Here is a 25,452-nt window from a genome sequence, read left to right as displayed (position 1 = left end):
CTTTTTTACAACAGTATATAGCCAATTTTTTCCTATGAACATCGAATATATATTCTTAATGATAGTTAATTGTGATAACTAATTTTTTATATTTTCATATAAATTATTTGATTTTCCTTATATATATATATATACTCAATCGGAATATTGAAATAAGATGAAAGGAATATGCATATACCCGATGGATTCTCTTACGGCGAATGGAGTGGACTTCATAAGTGCGATAATCAATCTCTTTTTTTGGCGGCATTGTTGATTGTTTTCACTCACTCCTGAGTAAAATACCACTCACCAATAATATATATATATATATATATATAGAGAGAGAGAGAGAGAGAGAGAGAGAGAGAGAGAGAGAGAGAGAGAGAGAGAGAGAGAGAGAGAGAGAGAGAGACCTTTTTAATGCGTGGATTTAGAACTTAATAAAGTTAACATCTAATGCATTTTTTAAAATTTGGTAATATTTATATATAAATAGTATTTTAATAAATGTGTATCTTTTCTCTTTTGTTACTTGGCAATTTTTTAAATGTATTTCTCTATCCTCTGAACTGTAGATATGCATAGACACTAAATAAGGAAAAATATATATTTTTTACTTATTTACAAAAACGTCAAAAGAATTTATCAAATAATTCATCCCTTAATAAGAGAAAAATGCGTCGAAATTTATTTTTGTGTTATTCTGTTTCGTATATAACAAAATCATTCTCATAAGGTTTAAATATATGATTAGAAAGATATGCATGAAGGGTGAAAAGGTTATAGATTATGGCGTATAAAAAAGGTAGGTTTTTCTAAGATTATTGTCAGCACAAATGTTTCTTTTGATAAGGCTGCAGTAATGGTAAGCTCAGAAACAAAATTTAAAAAGTTAATCAGGTAGATACAAATCCTAATGTCTAGAAGTAGGTAAACTATATATTGACAATGAGAAGATAAAGTCGGAAAAAGAAAATCAACTTAGTATTTCAAATACTGTCCAATCTAATATAGAACAACAAGATAAGTCATATGATAAAAATAATAGAAAAACAAGAGAAGAAGAACCATACATATATTAAATAATTCTAAAAATATAAAATTTAATATATTTTAAAATATATTAAATATAATTTTTGTATAAATATCAATACTTATATATTATTAACTATATATGATTAATCATAGTTAAATCAAATTAAAAAAATAAAAAATAAAGAAAACACCCTCTTCTTTCTTCAGGGAATATCCTCAACCTCCAATGAGTAGGGTCATTGAAATGCTTAAAGGAAGCATTGATCTGTTGCAAAGTCCTCCTAAGCCTTTCAATTTTTCCCCAACTCAAACCAAAGTGGAATCTTGTACAACTTCTAGCACTGATGATTCATTTTCCCCTGCTGATTAGTATAATCATAGATAAGTTTTTTTAGCATGTTAATGATTCACCTCTTTTATTAATTATGTGGTTAGAAATTTGATCACTACTCTTGGAAATATAGTATCACTTTTGTAGTCAAATATTCATGGCATGATTATTGTAGCAGAGGATCTTTTATTATTTACATGCTACTAGTGTACGTTATTAATTAGTTTCTAATTTAATATATATATTACTAGATATCTTTCATGACATTTCATTATTGAAGAAGCCCTAAAATAGTCAACCATAACTATACTGCATATTATGATTGGTAAATTTGTTTTAAGCCGAGTTGGGTCTTGAATGAGGTGTATAATGTATAAATTAATTTTATTTGTATAACTTGCATCTAAATCTGTTAAAGACTTGATATTGATAAGTTGACCTTTTTTGATCGGTGAGTTTTGTCTTGTTAAGGAGATGATAAATTTTGGGTTATAGGTGAGTGTTATGTGAGAGTGAAAGTATTGATGAATACTTTGTCTCTGTTTTAATATAAGTGTAATAGACTCTATAAAGTATTGTGTCATGTGATGTGATACCATGAGTTTAGCTTTTGTTGCTTGTTTTATTTCGAAGCAACAAAATTATTTTTTGGTTTTCCACGGTATCTCCTAACCCAGCAGACCAAGCATTAATCTGTTGCGGATCGAAAATCCATTTAAGGATTTGTTGCTAACCAATACGTTGCTGCATGCATAAAGCAGTATTCCATCCCCCAAATCTTGCTTAACCAGAGTAGTGACCTAACTACTAGACCAATCCAACTAGGTTAAAGCAACAAAATCATAATAAAACATTATGTCTCATGTTTAATCTCTGATAATACAATAGATACATGTATTTTGTATAATGTTATTTCAAATTTTGTATCTCACTAAATAAATAGTAAATATTGGTCACGGTATTCATATTTATCATAGACATAGACATAGATGTGGATAGCAACTATACACAACTTTTTGTTCCCCAGACACTCAATCAACCTATTAAAAAATAATAAAAAATAGATAAGATAAAATGACAGTATATGTAATTCTGTCACAATAGCCTTGGCATGCATTTTTAATTTTTCTATGATTATTATGTCTTGTTAATTACTTTGTTTTTCTAACAAGAATCACTCAAAAACACTAAACTACACAAATTCTATATTTTGTTTTTTCTTTTCCATCTAAGAATCACGAAACAAAACAGTGGTAATACACAAAAATTAAATATGCTAGGAAATTCATAAGAGATACGAACAATTTATTATAATCATCTCCAATCCATGTCCAAAACATGGAATAAAATGTTTAATTATTCATTTCATACCAAGAACTACTAAATCATTCCACAACTACTATAATTTATTCCCATCAAACAAAACAAAGTAATAAACATCACCAATAATATAAGTTTGCATTGGTAATTATTATTCAAAGCCTGCATCAAATCCACACTAACATCTCCTCCTCCTTCTTAAATTGGATCAGCAAAAAGGACAATTTGAGGATTGGCAAGAATATGCACTTCAGGATCTGGTTGAGCATCGTCTTGCTTGCCATTATCATGTGATGGTCTATGATTCGGGGTTCGAAGAGGAGTAGGGACAATATTGACATTACAATCTTCTTTTCCAGAATCTTCTTCCTCAGAAGACACACGGACAGGATTATCAACACTTGAAGGTTCGTGACTCTTGTTCTTCACATTCTTGCAAGTTCTTCACATTTTTGTTTCCAAGAAATAATTATTAGTCATACTTATCAACACTAATCATAGCAAATTTAATAAATGTTTTGTATAATTTTAATGATTTTTAATGAAGCAATATAGTTTAGTTTCATTAAGAGTACACAAACTTCGATGGAGCATTTACTTTGTTATTACTACATATTGTCCGACTCAAGAACAAATTGCAGATATCTTCACAAAATTTTTGAAAATTTAACTATTTTACAAATTAAAAAAATGCTCAAAATAGTTAATTCTACGAATTTGATTCAAGAAAAGCAATGTTAAATTAAACCAAATTTCAGTTGAAGTCATCACTACTTCTAAGAATTTTAAATTAATCAAGCTTCTACCAATAGAAATGAAAAATTAAAGATCTTTGACTAGTCATAGATATTGCTTTGTTATTAACACAAGCGTATAAATGACTACAAATTATACCTTATAAACTTTTAGACTTATAGATATGATTTACTTATTATGATCAATTTGCAGAAATAAAATTCTCAAAATATCAAAACTTATGCTATATATTATTTGAAAACAAAATTGAACGTGGATTCATTCCATGTAGGATTTCATAATATCTTTTTACTAGTGAATAGTGTTGTTAAAATATTGACACAGATAAAAACTCGATGGAATGAAGGGAGTACCTTGCAATTGGTCGTCTAACACCGGGGGGAACTTTAACATTCACATCATAATCAGAGTCTTCTTTATGATCCTTAGCTTTTTCTTCTTTCTCTTCCTTCTCCTCTTCCTCGTCCTCGTCTTCGTCCTCCTCCTCTTCTGATGACTCCTCTTCTGACTCAGAAAAAAGAGGAGTTGGATTCGCAATAAAAGGACGTGACGATGCCTGTGAAGGAGTGGTGTGATGCTTGTTCCTCTTCATGAGATTCTCACGAATTCTTGATTTTATTCTTTAAGAACACAAAAACTCATTCAAAGTTTTTTAATTAAATATGACTACTCACTTGAAGATATATTTTCACGTAAAAATAATAGTAAAAAATCATTAAATAATTATTCAATTAATGTTTTTTAAATCACAGTGAATTGAAATATATTTGATATATACTGGATTCTCTTTTCACCATACCTGGCATCAAAGTCATTAACATAATCACGCATATGGTGGAGGCTCTCCTGAGTCTCCCAAGTGTTTGATACGTCCTTCCATCCTGTCCTATTTATATTTCACCACATACATAATTGAAATATCCATTTGATAATGTGAGTCATCAAAAGCAATAAACAATAACAATATAAATATAATAAAATAGAAGAAAAGAGCATTAATAATAATCATAAGCACTAACCATTTGAGCATGTACTGTGGCTTACCCTGTATATGACATTCCCATATTCAAAGATTTTGATTAGAATTTGATCATGATAAACCAATAGATAACAATAACATACACCACAATGATGAAGAATAATATATTAACATATAATAAATTAAAACAATAGAATCTAAAACTGTATCCATATTCATCAAATTCATTATTTTTAATGAGGTGACAAAGTCTCCAATCAGTCACACATACTATTTTTCTGTAAAACAATATTCAATGAAGACAAAATTAAAATCAGCCAAAAAAACCCTTAATCAGTAATCTCATACATACAAATATATGTTATTTTACGTATTTTTCACAAAATAATGAACTTTTAGAATAATCAAACATTCAATAATAGAATAAGTAAATCTGCTATAATAGTATAATTAAACTTTTTTACAACAGTATATAGCCAATTTTTTCCTATGAACATCGAATATATATTCTTAATGATAGTTAAATGATAAATAATTTTTTATTTTTTTGTATAACTTATTCGATGTTCTATATATATCAATCAGAATATTGTAATAAGATGAAAGAAATATGCATATACCCGATGGATTCTCTTACGGCGAATGGAGTGGACTTCATAAGTACGACCATCAATCTCTTTTTTTGGCGGCATTGTTGATTGTTTTCACTCACTCTTGAGTATAAAACACGACACACACACACACACACACACACACACATATATATATATATATATATATATATGTAGACACCCTTTTAATGCGTGGATTTATCACTTAATAAAGTTAATATCTAATGCATTTTTTAAATTTGGTAATATTAATGAATGAATATTATTTTAATAAATGCGTATCTTTTTTCTTTTGTTACTTGGTAACTTTTTTAAATGTATTTCTCTATTCTCTGAATTGTAGATACGCATGGACGCTAAAGAAGGAAACAAATATATTTTTTACTTATTTACCAAAATGTCAAAAGAATTTATGAAATAATTCATTCCTTAATAAGAGAATAATGCATCAAAATTTATTTTGTGTTATTCTATTCCTTATATAACAAAATCATTCTCATAAGCTTTAAATATGAGATAAGAAAGATATGCATGAAGGGTGAAAATGTTATAGATTATGGCGTATAAAAAAGGTAAGTTTTTCTAAGATTATGGCCAGCAAAAATGTCTCTTTTTTTATGAGGCTGCTATAATGGTATTTATGGTAAGCTCAGAAACAAAATTTAAAAAGTTAATAAGGTAGATACAAATCATAATGTCAAGAAGTAGGTAAAGTAGATATTGACAATGAGAAAATAAAGTTGGAGAAAGAAAATCAACTTAGTATTTCAAATGCTGTCCAATCTAGTATAGAATAACAAGATAAATCAGATGATAAAAATAATAGAAAAACATGAGAAGAAGAACCATACATATATTAAATAATTCTTAAAAAATTAAAATTTAATGAATTTTAAAAATATATTAAATATAATTTTTGTATAAATATCAATACGTATATTGTAACACCCTACCACACTGAGCTTTACGCTTAAGTCGTAAAACAGAGGTGGTGTGGTATTACGACCTCTAAAATAAAATGTATATATATAATAGCAGAAGAATTATAATATACTAGGTGCCTTGAAGAATAGAGGAAACAAAAATCGCGAAATAAAAGCGCAACACTTACGAAACGAGTTAACTTGTGTACTAAGAAAGCTATAACCATCAAACATAAGATTGCAAAAGTAGGAATAGAGTGCCAAAGATACAAAATAACAAGCTCCTAACTCAGCCTGCGAAGTCAAGACTGGCCGAAGAATATTTACACATATATACATACATATCCAAAATCCAAATGTACATAAACAAAATCTTGCCTCTCCATAAACCTCTAAGAGGATCAAAAAGAATAAGTCATGCATAGAGAAAGCTAAGTATATATATATACATCACTATACAACAAAATAACCCAGTAACCACTTCGCTTCAGGTATCCAGACGCCTAATGAGATGCCTCTCGACCTACATCTGAAAAACAACAACATAGTATGGAGTGAGAACCGGAGATTCTCAGTATGGTAAAGGTGCCACATACATAATATATAAGGTCCTGGGAATGCCAGAGGCAATCCTAGAACGCCGACACTCAGATTATAAAGCTTAAAGTATTAAACAGAAGCCATAAAAGGTGGTTTTCTAAGAATATCTAAACCTGACTTAACTTAACCTTAAATCTAAGTCCCATATTGCCATTCCTCTATACCTCCAACTCCATCATGCATTTCACAAACAAATAAACAGATAAAGGCAAGCACAAGAAGATCATAAATACTGCAGGTAACAAATATACATTTAGCATAGCAAATACACTTAGGCACTCCCAGTTAATGCACAACAAGTAATTCAAGTAGAATGCATATAATGCATGCTTGTCCTATGGATGATGAGGCTCATTTGTCGGTTATCCAACCAACCCGACAAGTCCGAAAACCTTAGACTATCCCTCGACATGCATCCCCAAGAGTCTATGCATAGATTTTTCTCAAATAATCAATATTGCTCAATGGGGGTAAGCATTCCCGGGAATTTATATGTGCCCGGTCACCCTTACGTTGTAGGGTCAACAGAGTATTGAGTTTTCAACCTGGTACACGTGATGGCAAGTCACGACACTTTATCCAGGGAACCTCGTATCTCAGATCATTAAATCATTCAAGCCAAGTTTCATATATAATCATTCATTTTATTATCAAGTCAAGTATCATACATGATCATCCATAATATTTCATAATCAATTCATCACTTCTCAGTTTTACTTCACCTCCAAGTCATCCATATTTCCTAACTTCATCTGATTATCAAGTGCAATACTACTATTCCTGACTAAACAAATGAAAATAGAGGTTTAGAAGTTTGAAACACCGTTTAAAACGTTAAAAAATCAAGTTTGCTGAAATAGGGTCCACGCGTACGCGTGGCTCACGCGTGCGCGTGGGAATGTAAAACTGCAGCTCGTGCGCACGTCCCTTTGTCACGCGTACGCGTGGCTATAAACTTCATGTCACGCGTGCGCGTGGATCACGTGTACGCGTGGACATGCTCATTTGCTCCTTACGCGCATGCATGGGACTTGTCCCCTACGCATCGCCAAAAATCCACTCACGTGTACGCGTGGGCCACGCGTACGCGTGGGCGTACGTTCTTTAAAAAAATAAGGCAGATGTAGTAACAAAGTTGCAGAAGCAGGGTTGAGGAAGCAAAGCTGCAAAATCTGTTATAAGCATAGTTTATAGATTCAATCTTCCAACGGGCATAACTCAATCATCTTAAATCGTTTTTCTTCCGTTCTTCGAATGGCATAAACTTCACGAATCCAATTTTTTTTTAAAACAAGTTGAAATCAATTTGGGGTTCCGGAAGCCGAGTTATAGCCCGCCGAAGTTCAGCCCAAAACCAACATTTTGCAAACTCATTAAACCTTATTCACATCCAAAGTTTCCATTCTATTCACTATCAACATATCAATCCCAGCACAATTTTCCAGCAACAACACTCAACCATGATTCTTTCTAAATTAACATAATAACAATCACCACCATAATCAATCACTAATTATCCAACAACCATCAACCAAATATAATCATCAATAACAACACTCAACCATAATTCTTTCCAAATCAACATAACAAGAATCACCATCCATAATCAATCACTAATTATCCAATAAACATCCACTAAATATATTCATCAACAAATTACTAAACATTAAACATACACCTGCTTTCCAACTTATCCTATGGTCATCTAGCCTAAGTTTTCACAGAATATTATATATTAAATGCAAGAAACCTAAACCATACCTTGGCTAAGACAATTTTTCTAAAAAGAACACAGCCCTCAAAACCTCAACTAATCAGCTTCCTCCAAGTTCCAGTATTCACAATTTTAAGCTCCAATTATTTATTCACAACCTAATACACATTTATAATATATATATATATATACCCAATTTAATACTCAAAGTTCAAATTCAGTGAAATTAAAATAGAGTTACGCTATCCTCACCTTACCAAGCTTCACATAAGCAAGAGTAAATGTTTTCTGCAAGCTAATTGGATCCTAAAACATCAAAAAGCAAAGAAATTCAATACCCGTACCATACTTCTGAGAATTAGGGGAAAGGAGTGGCTGGAAATATTTAACGACTTATCTATGAAATTATTCTGGTAGAAACGTAGAGCTCAACGCGTTGGACGCGTGGCCGCAAACGGTGCGGCAATCGGAGCTCGGACGAAGAAGTTACGGGATTTGGAAACTAACGTAAGGGTTCGGGGGTTTTTCTCGTTTCTCTTCTCCCTGGAGGCTGAAGGCTTCGTTGCTGCTGAAATGAGGGAGAAGAAAGGTTTGGTTTCATTTAATAGGTCGGTCCGATTGGACCGATGGCCCGGTTTGGGCCTGGTTCAATTGGTTCGGCCCGTTCGGTCCAATCTTAGACCAATTTCTTCGAAATTAGTGTCAAAATTCTTGTTTCGATGAGCTCTATCCTAATTTGATATAATATTTGTATTTCTAATCTTCCTTATTAAAAACTAATTTATTGACTAATTATCTAGTAATTTATCGGGGTTTACATATATATCATTAACTATATATGATTAATCATAGTTAAATCAAATTAATAAAAAATAAAAATTAAAAAAAACACCCTCTTCTTTCTTCGGGAAAAATCCTCCACCTCCAATGAGTAGGGTCATTGAAATGCTTGAAGAAGGCATTGATCTGTTGCAAAGTCCACCTAAGCCTTTCAATTTTTCCCAACTCACACCAAAGTGGAATCTTGCACAACTTCTAGCACTGATGATTCATTTTTCCCTGCCGATTAGCATACTCATAGATAAGTTTTTTAAAGCATGTTAATAATTCACCTCTTTTATTAATTATGTGGTCAGGAATTTGATCACTACTCTTGGAAATATGGTATCACTTTTGTAGTCAAATATTCATGGCATGATTATTGTAGCAGAGGATCTTTTATTATTTATATGCTATTAGTGTACGTTATTAATTAGTTTCTAATTTAATATATATATATATATCTTTCATGACATTTCATTATTGAAGAAGTCCTTAAATAGTCAACCATAACTATACTGCATATTATGATTGGTAAATTTGTTTTAAGCCGAAAGAGGTGTATAATGTTTAAATTAATTTTATTTGTATATCTTGCATCCATATCTGTTAAAGACTTGTTGTTGATGAGTTGACCTTTTTTGATCGGTGAGTTTTGTCTTGTTAGGGAGGTGATAAGTTTTGGTTTCTAGGTGAGTGTTATGTGAGAGTGAAAGTATTGATGAATACTTTGTCTCTGTTTTAATATAAGAGTGATAGACTCTATAAATTATTGTGTCATGTGATGTGATACCATGAGTTTAGATTTTGTTGCTTGTTTTATTTCGAAGCAACAAAATTATTTTTTGGTTTTCCACGGTATCTCCTAATCCAGCAGACTAAGCATTAATCTGTTTCGGATCGAAAATCTATTTAATAATTTGTTGCTAGCCAATACGTTGCTGCATGCATAAAGCAGTATTCCATCTCCCGACTCTTGCTTAACCGGAGTGGTGAGCTAACTAATAGACCAATCCAACTAGGTTAAAGCAACAAAATCATAATAAAACTTTATGTTTCATGTTTAATCTGTGATAATACATTAGATACATGTATTTTGTATAATGTTATTTCAAATTTTGTATCTCACTAAATAAATAGTAAATATTCGTCACGGTATTCATATTTATCATAGACATAGACATAGATGTGGACAGCAACTATACACAACTTTTTGTTTCCCAGACACTCAATCAACCTATTAAAAATATAATAAAAAACAGATAAGATAAAATGACAGTATATGTAATTCTGTCACAATAGCATTTGCATGCATTTTTAATTTGTCTATGATTATTATGTCTTGTTAATTACTTTGTTTTTCTAACAAGTATCACTCAGAAACACTAAACTACACAAATTCTATATTTTGTTTTTTCTTTTCCATCTAAGAACCATCACCTCCTGCACCAGTTGGGGCCAAACCTAGTCCTCCACCATCACTACCTCTTGCATAAACAGGTGCGAAACCTAGTCCTCCTCCATCTCCCCCAACTCCAGCTGGTGCCAAACCTGATACTCGCCCTCCGCCACCTCCGAAGGGTGGTACACCTCCTCCTCACCCACCTCCAATCAGGGCTAGCAAACCAAAAACTATGGAGAACGTTGAAGTTGGCGCAAGTGAAGTTGATGCTCCTAAAGCCAAGCTAAAGCCATTTTTCTGGGATAAGGTTCAAGCTGTAAGACCCAAGAAATTAGTAACTGATTAGCCAGTAAGTTAATTATGAAACTAAAGAATTAGAAAATAAAATTTTATAGTTTAATGTGATAGAGCTAATTAACATAAGAATTTCGACACTAATTTTAAAGAGTTTGGCCCACGATTGGGTCAAACTGGGCCCGTATTGGGCTCAAGGCCCAATCCAATTCAATGACATAAAAGAGCTTCAGCTCTTCTTCTCTCCTCTAGATGAAACCAACGCAGAAAGCTTGCATGAGGGAGGAGGATGGAGACCGGAGACCAAACCCTCACTCAATAATTCAACCTCATATAACTTTTGATCTGGAGCTCCGATCGCTGCACTTTTTATGGCCACGCGACCGCAACGTCGAACTCTACAAAGCCCAGTGGTCAATTTGGTAAGGAATCCATGTTTTCTTTTTCAATTTTCTCTTCCCCAATTTTGAAACCCAATGTGAAATTAAGTTGAATTTTGCATGATTTTGGTGTTTAGATTCGAGTTAACCTGCAAGTATTGTCGGGTTTAGCTTGTTTGAGCTATGGGTCAGGTAAGAACCCTCCAACCTTTTGTGAGATGTTGATTTAGTGAACTCTATATTGATTATAGTGATAATTGTGATGTTAGATTGAAATTGGTTATCGGTTGGAGTTAATTTGAGAAAGTAGAAGCTAGAGGATTAGCTTTGGAGGTTGGGTATCGTTGGTGAGGGGGCTGGAGTTGTCGAGCTTGTGGTTCGAAAATGCTTGAGGTGTTTGATGACAAGTCATCTTAGCCTAGTTTCACTAGCCTTTTTCTTTAGTTTTCAATTGAATTATGCACTTTCTTGAGCTACAAGTAAGCTAATTTGGGTAGATTTTCATGCTTCCTTTGATTTAATCAACCATGTATGAATTAATGCTATTTCATGAGGTTTTATACTATAATTGTCACATATTATGAAAGAATGAATATCTCATGATTTTAAGCATAGCTTTGATGTGTTTGGTTGATTAATGATAGGTGAAGAAAGCTTGGAGAAAGGTTGAAGCAAGAAGGAATAGCTAGGAGTAAAGAGAGGACAATGGAATAAGTGAACTTGAACCAGGAAGCAAAAAGCTGGACCTAAAGTTAGCCTCAAACTTTTGCACAAACTTTTGGGTGAAAAGTTAGCCCCAACGTTAGCCCGTAACTTTTGGGCTAACGTTGGAACTTGAAAATCACTCCCTGGGTACCAAAAGTTTGCACCAACGTTAGCCCCTAACTTTGAGGCTAACGTTGGCACATGAAAATCACCCCTGGGCACCAAAAGTTTGCGCCAACGTTAGCCCCTAACTTTGAGGCTAACGTTGGCATGAGAAAAACACTCCATAGGCACCAAAAGTTCGCGCCAACGTTAGCCCCTAACTTTGAGGCTAACGTTGGCACATGAAAACTACAAGGGGAGGAGCAAAAGTTTGCGCCAACGTTAGCCCCTAACTTTGAGGCTAACGTTGGCGCCACAAGTGCACCAAGGAAGGCTAACGTTGGTGCAAAAGTTAGACCCCTAACTTTTGCACCAACGTGAGTATCAGCAAATTATGTTAGCTGACATGAAAAGTTGGACCAAAAGTTAGACCCTAACTTTTGCTCCAACTTTTGGTCCAACTTTTGCAAAACTCCAACCCGGTTCATTTGGTTCACTTTGGTTCTTCTCCAATCTCCAAGAGTAATCAACCAAGGCCTCTTTCAACCCAATTCCACCAAGAGCAAAGGCCCAACTCAAGGCTTGAAGACCATTTGAAGAAAGTGTATAAATAGGATAGAATTCAAGTTCTTCGGGGAGCTTTCCCTTGGAATTTTCATAATAGTTTTCGGAGAGCTTTGGATATTGAGTGATCTTTAATTTCTTAGTTTGGAGGAAGGAGAATTCCACTCTCTTCCTCTTCATTTTATTGCTTTCAATTTCAATTGCAATTGTCTTGGATCTTGGGTTGGAGAATTGAAGGAATTCTGTTTCAATCTCATCCTTGGATCTTTCTGTTTATTTACTGCTTAATTGAAATTCAGTTTCAGTTAATTGCTCTTCATCCACTTTCTTTGCAATTTACAATTCCCTTGCAATTGTTCTTGTTGGATCTAGGAAGGCATTGAGATCTAGACTTGGTTTTCTAGTCTCTGGGCCCTGAGATCTGAATTCCTAATTTACATTTTGTTTCTTGCTTTTAATGTTCATTTACTTTTCTGCTTCAAGATCCGATTCAACCCAAACCTTCTTTCACTCTTTTGTTTGATGCAAATTTACTTTTCCTTGTTTAATTTCTGCAAATCCAAGTCCCAATCCCCTTTACAATTCAAGTCATTTACATTTCTTGCACTTTAAGATTCCGCAATTTACATTTCTTGCATTCTAAGTTTCTGCCATTTAATTTCTTGTTCTTTAAGATTCAGCAATTTAATTTCTTGCTCTCTTTAATTCCATGCAATTTAATTTCTGCAAATCACAAAACACTCAACCAAATCTTGATTCGCTTGACTAAATCAACCACTAAACTAAAATTGCTCAATCCTTCAATCCCTGTAGGATCGACCTCACTCCCGTGAGTTTTTATTACTTGATGCGACCCGGTGCACTTGCCGGTTAGATTTGTGTGTTTTGGGAGAAATTTATTTTTCCACCAAAATACTCATCAATTTTTTGGCGCCGTTGCCGGGGATTGATTAGATTGACAATGATTAAGTGAGGTGGTGATTTAGATCTAGCATTTTTATTTTCTGTTCCTTTAATTTTCAATTAACCCACTAACTGTTTGAATTTTTGCCTAAGCTATCTAATATTTCACTTCAGCCATGGATTGAAGTATTATTGCTTTTCTGGTATTGTGTGATTCTTGTGTTTTGATTGTATGTCAGATACAAGAAGAGAGATCCCTACCTTTCATGAAACTGACGAAAGAATCCTCCGAAGGCTAAGAAGAGAAGCAAGAGAAAAAAATGTTGCTGGAGAGGAAGAATCAGATGAAGAATATCATGAATTGGAGGAACACTCAACAAATCCAACAAATCCACCAGTGAGAATGGCCAACAACAATGGTCAACCCCAGAGGAGAGTCTTGGCTTCCTATACCTTTGCAAATGCTAGACATTGTGGAAGCAGCATTCTCACCCCTAATGTCAATACAAATAACTTTGAATTAAAGCCACAACTCATCACTTTAGTCCAAAACAATTGCTCTTTTGGGGGAGGACCTTTAGAGGATCCAAATCAACATCTATCTACCTTCTTAAGGATTTGTGACACTGTCAAGTCCAATGGTGTGAATCCTGAAACTTACAAGCTTCTGCTGTTCCCGTTCTCATTAAGGGACAAGGCCGCACAATGGCTTGAAACTTTTCCCCAAGGAAGCATCACTAGTTGGGATGACTTGATAACTAAGTTTCTAGCCAAATTCTATCCACCTCAAAGAGTCATCAGGCTGAAGACTGAGGTGCAAACATTCACGCAATTGGATGCTGAAAATCTGTATGAAGCATGGGAAAGATACAAGGCTCTGCTGAGGAAATGTCCACCAGAAATGTTCACTGAGTGGGACAAGCTACAGAACTTCTATGAAGGACTCACTCTAAAGGCTCAAGAATCACTTGACCACTCAGCTGGAGGATCATTGCAACTGATGAAAACAGCAGAAGAAGCTCAAAATCTTATTGACATGGTGGCTAACAACCAATATTTCTTTGGCCATCAGAGACAACGCCAACCATCACTAAGGAAAGGAGTGTTAGAAATGGAAGGGGTTGACATCCTCCTAGCTCAAAACAAGATAATGCAGGAGCAGATTCAACAACAATTTGAGCAGATGGCTAAAAAGATTGATAGCTTGCAAGTTGCAACAGTGAATACAAGCCAACCATCAACTAAATGGGGGCAAAATGAAGAAAACCAAGAAGATCAGCAGCAGGAGCAACCTCAATATGTGCATAACCAAAGCTCCGGCCAAAATAAAGTCTATGGTGACACCCACAATCCATCCTGGAAGAACCATCCAAATCTCAGATGGGGAGATAACCACACCCACAGCCAGCAACCGTGGCAGAAAAACTCAAACCAAAACAACTCAAGAAACACAACTTACTCAAACCACAACCAGCAAAACACTAATAATAATCAATACAAGAAACCACAAAATACATATCAACCACCCCACCACAATCCACAAACTCATCAAAATAGCATTTCCGCACCAACATCTAACCCCCAAAACTACCACACTACCCCTACAAATAACTTCCAGCAACCACATTCCACCCCCATCATACCACCAATAGACCATCATGAAAGTAGAATTTCAAGTCTTGAGGCAGCCATACAAGCAATTGCTCAGTCCACTCAAAGCTTGGTCAAAATGCAAGAGAGAAATGAAGCTACCATGAAGAGCCTTGAACGACAAGTGGGACAATTGGCCAAACAAGCTGAACGGCCAACTAATGTTCTCCCAAGTGATACAATCTCCAATCCAAAGGACAAAGGAAAAGCTACAAAGTGGGAGGAGTGCAAAGCAATCATAGTGGGAAGTGAAAAGACTAGGGAGAAGGAAGCCATCAATCAAGAAGAACACAACAGAGAAGTTCCACAAGAAGAGACAGAAGAGAGAAGTGAAGAGGATAGAAAGATCAAGAATGCAAAAAGCTCAAAGAGAGATAAGGACATCCCTGAAACACAACTACAAGAAAAGAAGGAAGGGATGAAGCCATATATCCCCAAACTTCCATATCCTCAAAGATTCAAAAAAGAAAACGAGGATAAGCAATACTCAAAGTTCCTGAACATATTCAAGACACTCAGCATCAATATTCCTTTCTTAGAAGCACTTGAACAGATGCCATTATATGCTAAATTTATGAAAGAAGTGCTAACAAAGAAAAGACCCTTCAAGGAAGGACAGATTATTGAAATGACAATGGAGTGTAGTGCTATTCTCCAAAGAGGTCTACCAGAGAAGAAGGATGATCCTGGAAGGTTTTATATACCTTGTACCATAGGAAACATAACTATTGAGAAATCATTCTGTGACCTTGGTGCAAGTATAAACTTGATGCCTCTATCTCTTATGAGGAAGCTTAAAATTTTTGAGCTGAAACCCACTCGAATAACTCTTCAAATGGCTGACAAGTCCATTCAACAAGCACTTGGAGTTGTAGAGAATGTGCTGGTAAAAGTGGAAAAATTTCTTCTCCCAGTTGATTTTGTCATCCTGGATATGGAGGAAGACCCTAACACTCCCATCATCTTGGGGAGGCCTTTTCTTGCTATGGGCAGAGCATTGATAGATGTTGAAAAAGGGGAATTGTTGCTGAGAGTGCATGATGAGCACCTAGCATTCCATGTTTTTAAAACCCCACATGAGCCCACTCAAGAAGAAGAGTGTGCGGAGGATAAGGCCAGAGATCAAAGTTTGAAGGAGGTAGTCAATGAGTTAACTCCAAGACTTCTACATCCATGCTTGAAAGAAGTGGAGATGGTGCAACAGACCAAAGAAATCAAGGGGGAACTAGATCCAAAACCCCCAGATGAGAACCTCAACATTCCAGATAAAGAACCACCAAGGCATGAATCATCTCCTAAGAAAGAAGAGAAGAAGAAGAGGCCAAAAGGGTGGAAAAACAAGAAAATCCCCACTGAAGGCTTTTCACCAGGGGATAAAGTAGTGTTAAACACACAACCAATGAAGATGTCTCCACAATTATTTGAATATTACACTGTGAACCGGGTCCTTTCACTTGAACACTTAGAGATCATCAAAGAGGAGACTGGAAGGAAGTTCACAGTAAGAGGAGAAAAGTTGAGGCACTATGATTTTCAGCCCCCATGATCAAAGAATGAAGGATGTCAAGCTAGTGACATTAAAAGAGCGCTTGTTGGGAGGCAACCCAACCTGAGGTAGTTCTTTTTTTTATAGCTAGTTCAATAAAAAGGTTAAGTAGATTCACCTGTATTGTAAGGAGCTAAGTTTGGTGTTGCACACCAAAACAATTTAAGGGAGAATGAAGGATTCTAAGTTTGGTGTTCCACCGAAATCTCATTTACAAACACATTCTCACCTTCTGCATAAAGGGTTGCTAGCTCCAAGCAATCAGATGAATCATTTAATCATTGTCTGTTTCTAGTTTTTAGTTTTATTGCCTTTAGCAAAGACACAAGGATTTCACATGTGGTTAACTTGATGCATCAGAGGCAGTGGCGAGGGACTAAGTTTGGTGTTCACACACCAAAGTAAGTTCAAAAGCCTATAAGAAAGTCTTGCACACTAACCAATTACCTAAGGGCTTGAGAAGCAAGCAACTTTTGAGAATTGTGCAGGGAATTCACTACCATTTGAAGACACTATGCATCATAACTCAAAAGGGCACAGCAGAAGGAAGGACAAAGGAACTGCAAACCAATAAGTTGTATCTACACTTAACTCTTGCTGTTGAAAAATGCTTTGACTTGTGTCTTGCTAAAGTGTTCATCTAGTACAAGTAGAATCACTCTTAAAATAAGTAAGCTAGTCTAAGTGTGTGCTTGTGTGTTTACTTTCACTTGACAAAAAGCATGCTTTATCCCCTGCATTTTCAATTCAATAAAAGAAATGTTTGAATGTGAAGTGAGATAGTTCTCTGTTAGATAGAAGTACAATAAAAGTAAGTGGTGGTATGTATGTGTGATTGTATGATAGCTCACTTTTAGTGAATAAGAGAACTAGGATGTCTCCTCTTAAGTAGAAAGTAGCTACTGTCTATGAATCTCAATCGAATAAAACTCCTTGGTTAGAAAGAAAAACAAAAAGAAAGAAAAAAGGGAGAAAAAGAAATAGCCAAAGAGTGGCAGAACAAAAGAAAACAAAAAGAAACAAAGCTGGACACCAATAGCTTGAACCTTAGAATATATGCCTGTGGTGTCTTTGTATTAGGATCTGCTTGGACTACTAAGTTCTTTGGAGTGCATCAACACTCGGTGACTTGGGTTAACTAACCCGGGATCATCAGCTGAAAGTCCACTATCAAGAGCAACCTAACTACAAGGCATTTAGTAGCCCAAAGAGGTGCTGGGCATCAATGTTCTAAGAAGGAATGTGAGCCAAGTGTCTATAGTGAATAATGTGTCAAGTATAAAGAAAAGGAAATGAACTTGCTACACATGACACTCAAATAAAGCTTATGAACAAGATAATAGCCAAGGATAAAGGAATAATGAGAGGTCATAGCAGTATGTTACTTGAAGCTTGAAGGGGGCTTTCTAGGCTTAAGAGTCAATAAGAGGTGAGTGTGTACATATCCACATAAAACCCCATGAACTACCAATAACACTCTACTAGCATGAACATCCTCTTCCATTTCATTCTTTCTTCTCAATAAATCATTTCTTGCTTGGGGACAAGCAAGCTTTAAGTTTGGTGTTGTGATGACAAGTCATCTTAGCCTAGTTTCACTAGCCTTTTTCTTTAGTTTTCAATTGAATTATGCACTTTCTTGAGCTACAAGTAAGCTAATTTGGGTAGATTTTCATGCTTCCTTTGATTTAATCAACCATGTATGAATTAATGCTATTTCATGAGGTTTTATACTATAATTGTCACATATTATGAAAGAATGAATATCTCATGATTTTAAGCATAGCTTTGATGTGTTTGGTTGATTAATGATAGGTGAAGAAAGCTTGGAGAAAGGTTGAAGCAAGAAGGAATAGCTAGGAGTAAAGAGAGGACAATGGAATAAGTGAACTTGAACCAGGAAGCAAAAAGCTGGACCTAAAGTTAGCCTCAAACTTTTGCACAAACTTTTGGGTGAAAAGTTAGCCCCAACGTTAGCCCCTAACTTTTGGGCTAACGTTGGAACTTGAAAATCACTCCCTGGGTACCAAAAGTTTGTGCCAACATTAGTCCCTAACTTTGAGGCTAACGTTGGCACATGAAAATCACCCCTGGGCACCAAAAGTTTGCGCCAATGTTAGCCCCTAACTTTGAGGCTAACGTTGGCATGAGAAAAACACTCCCTGGGCACCAAAAGTTTGCGCCAACGTTAGCCCCTAACTTTGAGGCTAACGTTGGCACATGAAAACTACAAGGGGAGGAGCAAAAGTTTGCGCCAACGTTAGCCCCTAACTTTGAGGCTAACGTTGGCGCCACAAGTGCACCAAGGAAGGCTAACGTTGGTGCAAAAGTTAGACCCCTAACTTTTGCACCAACGTGAGTATCAGCAAATTATGTTAGCTGACATGAAAAGTTGGACCAAAAGTTAGACCCTAACTTTTGCTCCAACTTTTGGTCCAACTTTTGCAAAACTCCAACCCGGTTCATTTGGTTCACTTTGGTTCTTCTCCAATCTCCAAGAGTAATCAACCAAGGCCTCTTTCAACCCAATTCCACCAAGAGCAAAGGCCCAACTCAAGGCTTGAAGACCATTTGAAGAAAGTGTATAAATAGGATAGAATTCAAGTTCTTCGGGGAGCTTTCCCTTGGAATTTTCATAATAGTTTTCGGAGAGCTTTGGATATTAAGTGATCTTTAATTTCTTAGTTTGGAGGAAGGAGAATTCCACTCTCTTCCTCTTCATTTTATTGCTTTCAATTTCAATTGCAATTGTCTTGGATCTTGGGTTGGAGAATTGAAGGAATTCTGTTTCAATCTCATCCTTGGATCTTTCTGTTTATTTACTGCTTAATTGAAATTCAGTTTCAGTTAATTGCTCTTCATCCACTTTCTTTGCAATTTACAATTCCCTTGCAATTGTTCTTGTTGGATCTAGGAAGGCATTGAGATCTAGACTTGGTTTTCTAGTCTCTGGGCCCTGAGATCTGAATTCCTAATTTACATTTTGTTTCTTGCTTTTAATGTTCATTTACTTTTCTGCTTCAAGATCCGATTCAACCCAAACCTTCTTTCACTCTTTTGTTTGATGCAAATTTACTTTTCCTTGTTTAATTTCTACAAATCCAAGTCCCAATCCCCTTTACAATTCAAGTCATTTACATTTCTTGCACTTTAAGATTCCGCAATTTACATTTCTTGCATTCTAAGTTTCTGCCATTTAATTTCTTGTTCTTTAAGATTCAGCAATTTAATTTCCTGCTCTCTTTAATTCCATGCAATTTAATTTCTGCAAATCACAAAACACTCAACCAAATCTTGATTCGCTTGACTAAATCAACCACTAAACTAAAATTGCTCAATCCTTCAATCCCTGTAGGATCGACCTCACTCCCGTGAGTTTTTATTACTTGATGCGACCCGGTGCACTTGCCGGTTAGATATGTGTGTTTTGGGAGAAATTTATTTTTCCACCAAAATACTCATCAGTGTTCCAGGTTATCGAAAAATCGGCCAAGGTATGGTTTTGGTTTTTCATATTTAATATATAATGTCTTGTGAAAACTTAGGCTAGATGACTTAAGATATATTGAATTGTATATTTGGTGCATGTTTGGTGGCTTTAGTAAAGCTATGTGTGTTATGATGGTATGTGGATAAATGGGTGTGTTGTTGGATGTGATGAATATGGAGAAAGGTTGATGAGTGAACATGTTGAATGAATAATATAATGATGATATGCTAATGATTAAGGTTGAGACTAGATTGATTTGTTTAGTTCTGGGAGTTGAAAATTAAGGTATATGTATGTTAATGAGTAATGAGGCAATTAAGAGAGGAATATGTAATTGAGAACAATGTATGAGAGAATTGAGTAAGTTAATTAATTGGAAATAATGGAACATATGATAAAGGACTAAGTGGCTATGATTTACTGAGGAAGTGCGGTAGTGTTGCGAGTATGCCAGAGATGCATATGTGAGCTAAAGATTGAACATTATTGAGCTTGGGGTGTTGTCTTTCTCATGTCACCTTGGGGTGTTGTCCCCCCATGTCAGCCTGGGATTCGTCCCACGGATAATGTTGAGCTTGGGGTGTTGTCTCCCCCATGTCAGCTTGGGATTCGTCCCACGGATAATATTGAGCTTGGGGTGTTGTCTCCCCTTGTCAAGTTGGGATCCTGCCCATGGTTATCATTGAGCTTTGGGTGTTGACTCCCCCATGTCAGCTTGGAATTCTTTCCATGGTTAATTTCACACGGTTATCTACCTTGACATGTCAGGCTAGCTACGTAACCGACAGTTGATATCAACAGCCATAGGACAGGCATACATCATGTACATATTGTCTGATTTGCTTGCTTGTGAACTATATGGGATTGGCTACGTGTTTATAATCTGTTATTTGTTATAATTGTTACCTGTACTACTTGTAAACTACTTGTGTTTGCCTTGTTTTGCTTGTCTGTCTGTGCAACTCATAGGAAACGAAAGAACAGAAGGAAGGTTGGAAAGATTAGTGTATAGGTTAAGTCTAGTTAGGTTGAGAATCTTTAGACGGCCACCTATTTATGGCTTCTGTTTTTAGTTCCTTAAGCTTTAACTCTGAGTGTCGGCATTCTAGGATTGCCTCTGGCATTCCCAAGACCTTATATCTTAAATACGTGGCACCTTTACCATGCTAAGAACCTCCGGTTCCTATTCCATACTGTGTTGTTATTTTTCAAATGCAGGTCGAGAGGCACCTCGGAAGGCGTCTGGAGCTTTTGCAGCGAAGTGGTTTCCATTTAGGGTTTCCTTGTTCTTTTGATATTTTAATATGTATATATATATATGTATCAGACTCTCCTCATGTGTATATTACAACTTTGCTCTTGTACCTCCTAGAGGTTTTATGGAGAACTAGGGCTTTTAAACATGTTCCATTGGGCTTAAGGTTATATATTTGTATGTAAATATTTTTCTGGCCAGCCTTAGCTTCGCAGGCTGAGTTAGGAGCTTGTTATTTTGTATCCTTGACTCCCTGCTCTTACTTTCTATATATTTAGGTTTATGAACCTTAGTTTTCTTCGTACGCAAGTTTTCCATTTACGTGAACGTTGCAAATTTTGTTTTAAACTTTTCTTCACAGGCTCCTCGATATAAATTCCTTTCAACTATTATCATTATATATTTATACATTTTTACTTTTAGAGGTCGTAATACCTTGCCACCTCAGCTTTATGACTTAAGCATAAGACTCGGTGTGGTAGGGTGTTACACAAGCTAACTCTGATCAATCAATGGTTTGGAATAAAATCAAGTCTGGATCATTCCAGTAAGAAATTAATCCAAAGGCTTTTTTGGTTGGACAAAGATAGTAGTTTATCACTAGCTAGTAATATTTCTAATGAAAAAAATTGCAGGTTTAATGAGGAGATGATAGAAACACTTTTTGGTTATAACGCTGTGGATAAAAATAATGGTCAACGAGGGAAAGAGTCTTTCGCCCAAGACCCTTCACCTCAGTATATCCAGATCATTGACAAAAAGAAAGCACATAATTTATTAATTCTGTTGCGAGCATTGAATGTGACAATGGAAGAAGTATGTGATGCACTTTATGAAGGTGATTTTCTTGGTCCTTCAATTTTTTGTAAGAAACTGTTGATAATTGTGATAGTAATATTAGATTTTGTAGGGAACACAAGTTACACAAAACTTTGCATGGTCACAGTGCTGCCCTAAAACATTATAGACAACCAGTATCATGTTGATTATTTGAATCTAGCACCATTTTGCTGCACGTGGGGAGCATGGATTGTGGTAGTGCTGTTGTTAGGTTTGATTATTGTTCTGAAATTATTTGATTTATGCTATCATGGTTGAGTATGGAGGAGCATAGATTATGGTAGTCTTTGTTAGTGTATAGACAACTGTTTTCTGAACAAGTGAATTGATAACTTTTTGAAGCTTGCTTGGTAAATCATGATGAAATCTATTTATCATATAGAAATGTTCACTTGTCTCTGCTTCCACTTGTATAATAGCTTTGAAATTTGTCTTTGGTTTGTTAGGAAATGAGTTGCCTGTTGAGTTCCTCCAAACCTTGCTGAAGATGGCACCGACGACTGATGAACAACTTAAGCTTAGACTTTTTACTGGTGAGCTATCTCAACTTAGCCTTGCTGATCAGTTCTTGAAAGCGATGGTTGACATTCCATTTGCTTTTAAGCGAATGGAAGCACTTCTTTTCTTGAGTACACTTAAAGAGGAGCTCAATTCTACTATCGAGCCTTTTGCAGTTCTAGAGATACAATATCTAAATCATGATCATGGCATTAAAATTTTGTAGTTTTGAAGTGTTTGATTATCCCAAATAAGATGATAAACAGATTTGAGAGGGAATATCACCCCAATAAACATGATACATTGTTATATTGTAGAACACTATGGTGCTGTTTAGTTCATGTAGCAAACTCCACCTAGTGAGACAAGGCTTAGTTGTTAAGGTCGTTGTGTTGTATCATCAAGATATATCATTCTATCAATCTTAGGCTGGCAAAAGTAACAATGTAAATTTTGAGTAGCTGGGTATAGTGAGTCCTTAAACTGACTCATTTATGTCCTACATTTATTTCTATAATCCAATTATTGAATTGTTAATTAATATGCTGATTATTTTTCGTTCAGCGGTTGGACCTATAATTTGTGGGAATTAATTAGTTCATAGTTTTACATTTTCAAGTACATTTTTCTCCCCTTCATATGAAATATTCATGCAGTACAAAATAAAGTCTGATTCCTTCGTACGCAATTGTTATCATTTTTTGAGTATGTTTACAGTTACTAATCCCATAAAGAATATGCATCCTTTAAAATGTGGTATCTAGGAGATATAAATTTTTAGTATTCTGTTTAACCAAATCAAGTTATAAGTTAAGAGTTAGATTTATGCTATGTGTGAATTATACATAGACATAAACAAGAGTATGTTCTGCAATTTCCACGCACTCACTAACTCAGCTATATCTCAAATTGAGGCCCTCACATTTGTGTGACCCCTTCCTTTCTTGTCTTGAAATCTGATTCTTCTTGCACCTTCATCCGATATGTCAGGTTGCTTGTAAGGAACTAAAAAACAGTCCGCTGTTCCTCAAGCTTCTTGAAGCTGTTCTCAAAACTGGCAACCGTATGAATGATGGAACATTCCGTGGTGGTGCACAAGCATTTAAGCTTGATACACTCTTGAAACTATTTGATGTAAAAGAAATAGATGGCAAGACCACACTCTTACACTTTATTGTTCAAGAGATTATCCGTTCTGAAGGCATAAAAGCTGGCAGGCTGGCAAATGTGAGTGATCTTAAAGATAGCTCTAAGTCTATAAGTGGGGTTGTTGTTTATTTTTTCATGTTTTATTGGTTCCATAGTGTATCATTCCTACCCATGCTTTTGATATTTTGGTAGTTTTAAATACAGCATTTGGTGGGTTTATTCTTGCAATTATGCTTTACTATTGTTGAGTGGCTCTCAAATATAAACCGAATTTGTAGGAAGAAGCAAACAATCAAGAATCGGATGACAAGGCTGCATCACTGGCAGCAATAGAGAAACAAAGGATGCTGGAGAGCGAAAAGGAAAACATAGAAAGGAAACCATTCATGGACATACAAAGTGAGACTATGAAGTTGAGGCACGACATCTTCAAGAGAAGGCATCGAGCGCGAGCTCAGGTCAAACTTAATTCAGAAAGTATGCAACTGCGATCCCCCACTATTGTGCAGCTGTAGATTGAGCCATAAAATGATTGGTCACGGCAGCGACAAGCGATGAGTCAAGTCCTCCCGACAAAAGAACTCCAAAAGGTACATCAGTCATCAACCTCTTAAGCACAGTGATGAATGGATTTTTTGATGGTTTAGAATTTCACAAATGAATTCTCGTTGCAAGTATAGTTCCTAAACCAAACAATAATCCTTTCATACAAAAAGTTGTTTGTCACTAGTACAAACCCCTAAAATTTATAAACCGAAGTATTGGACCTCGGGTCGTTCTCCCTAGGAATTACAATAAAGTGTCTTGTTATTGGTTATGAGTTACTTTGGGGTTTTGGATAAGAAGCATGAAAAGTAAATGGCAATGAAAATAAACTAACAACTATAAAAGACTCTTGGCAAGGTATGAAAATTAGAAGTCCTATCCTAGTTATCCTTCTCAATTGTGATGAGAATTGTTCATTGCTACCACTTAGTTAACCCTTACTAATTAAAGGAAAGTCAAGTGGATGAATTGACTTGAGCCACAAGTCCTAGCCAACTCCCAAGGAAAGACTAGCTTTAGTGCACTCCAAACCAATTAGCAATCTCTCCAATTATCAACCAACAAAGGAATTAAATAACTCAAGTGTCACTAATTACTCTACCTAGGCCAAGAGGAACAAAATCTACACTAAAACTAAAAGAGGCATTTCAACAAACACATAAAGTGCAATAGAAGTAAACATTATTAATTGCAAGAATTAAAGGAATCTACAACTACAAAGGCAAGAGATCAACAATAGAAAAGCAAAGAAGAACAATTATTATGAATTACCTCTTATTGAATTGGAAGAAAGTAGAAGGAACAATACTAGATCTACAACAAAATATAAGAACAACATAAAGGAAATTACAATAAAAGAATAGAAGAAGATGAATGTAGCAACAAAGTATTGAGAGATAGAAGGAGATGAAAGCATGAATTAAAATCTAGATCTAAGATTATTGAACTAAACCTAATCCTAATTCTAGAGAGAAGTGAGAGCTTCTCTCTCTAGAAACTAACTCTCACTACTAAACTAAACTAAAACTAAACTAATGGTAACTAACATGTAAAGTATG

General features: G+C 35.3%; 2 protein-coding genes across 2 annotated transcripts; one reads left to right on the top strand and one right to left on the bottom strand.

Moving 5' to 3' along the window:
- Positions 1–2,772: 2,772 nt before the first annotated feature.
- Positions 2,773–5,135, bottom strand: LOC148566086 (uncharacterized). The gene is made up of 5 exons (XM_088486262.1): positions 5,024–5,135; positions 4,444–4,469; positions 4,224–4,310; positions 3,778–4,044; positions 2,773–3,110 (listed from the first exon to the last, which is right to left on the bottom strand). Exons 1-5 carry the CDS (start codon positions 5,093–5,095, stop codon positions 2,867–2,869), a joined length of 696 nt encoding a protein of 231 aa, XP_088342388.1. The 5' UTR covers positions 5,096–5,135; the 3' UTR covers positions 2,773–2,866.
- Positions 5,136–5,570: 435 nt separating this feature from the next.
- LOC107641199 (formin-like protein 5) lies at positions 5,571–24,046 on the top strand. The gene is made up of 7 exons (XM_088487367.1): positions 5,571–5,586; positions 10,571–10,788; positions 21,844–21,908; positions 21,997–22,199; positions 22,648–22,881; positions 23,688–23,926; positions 24,041–24,046. Exons 1-7 carry the CDS (start codon positions 5,571–5,573, stop codon positions 24,044–24,046), a joined length of 981 nt encoding a protein of 326 aa, XP_088343493.1.
- Positions 24,047–25,452: the final 1,406 nt, after the last annotated feature.

Source organism: Arachis ipaensis, chromosome B5 (genome assembly GCF_059453495.1).
Source record: "Arachis ipaensis isolate K30076 ecotype BB chromosome B5, ASM5945349v1, whole genome shotgun sequence".
NCBI lineage: Eukaryota > Viridiplantae > Streptophyta > Magnoliopsida > Fabales > Fabaceae > Arachis > Arachis ipaensis.
Note: the sequence above shows the minus strand (reverse complement) of the source record. Positions and strands in the feature narration are given on the sequence as shown.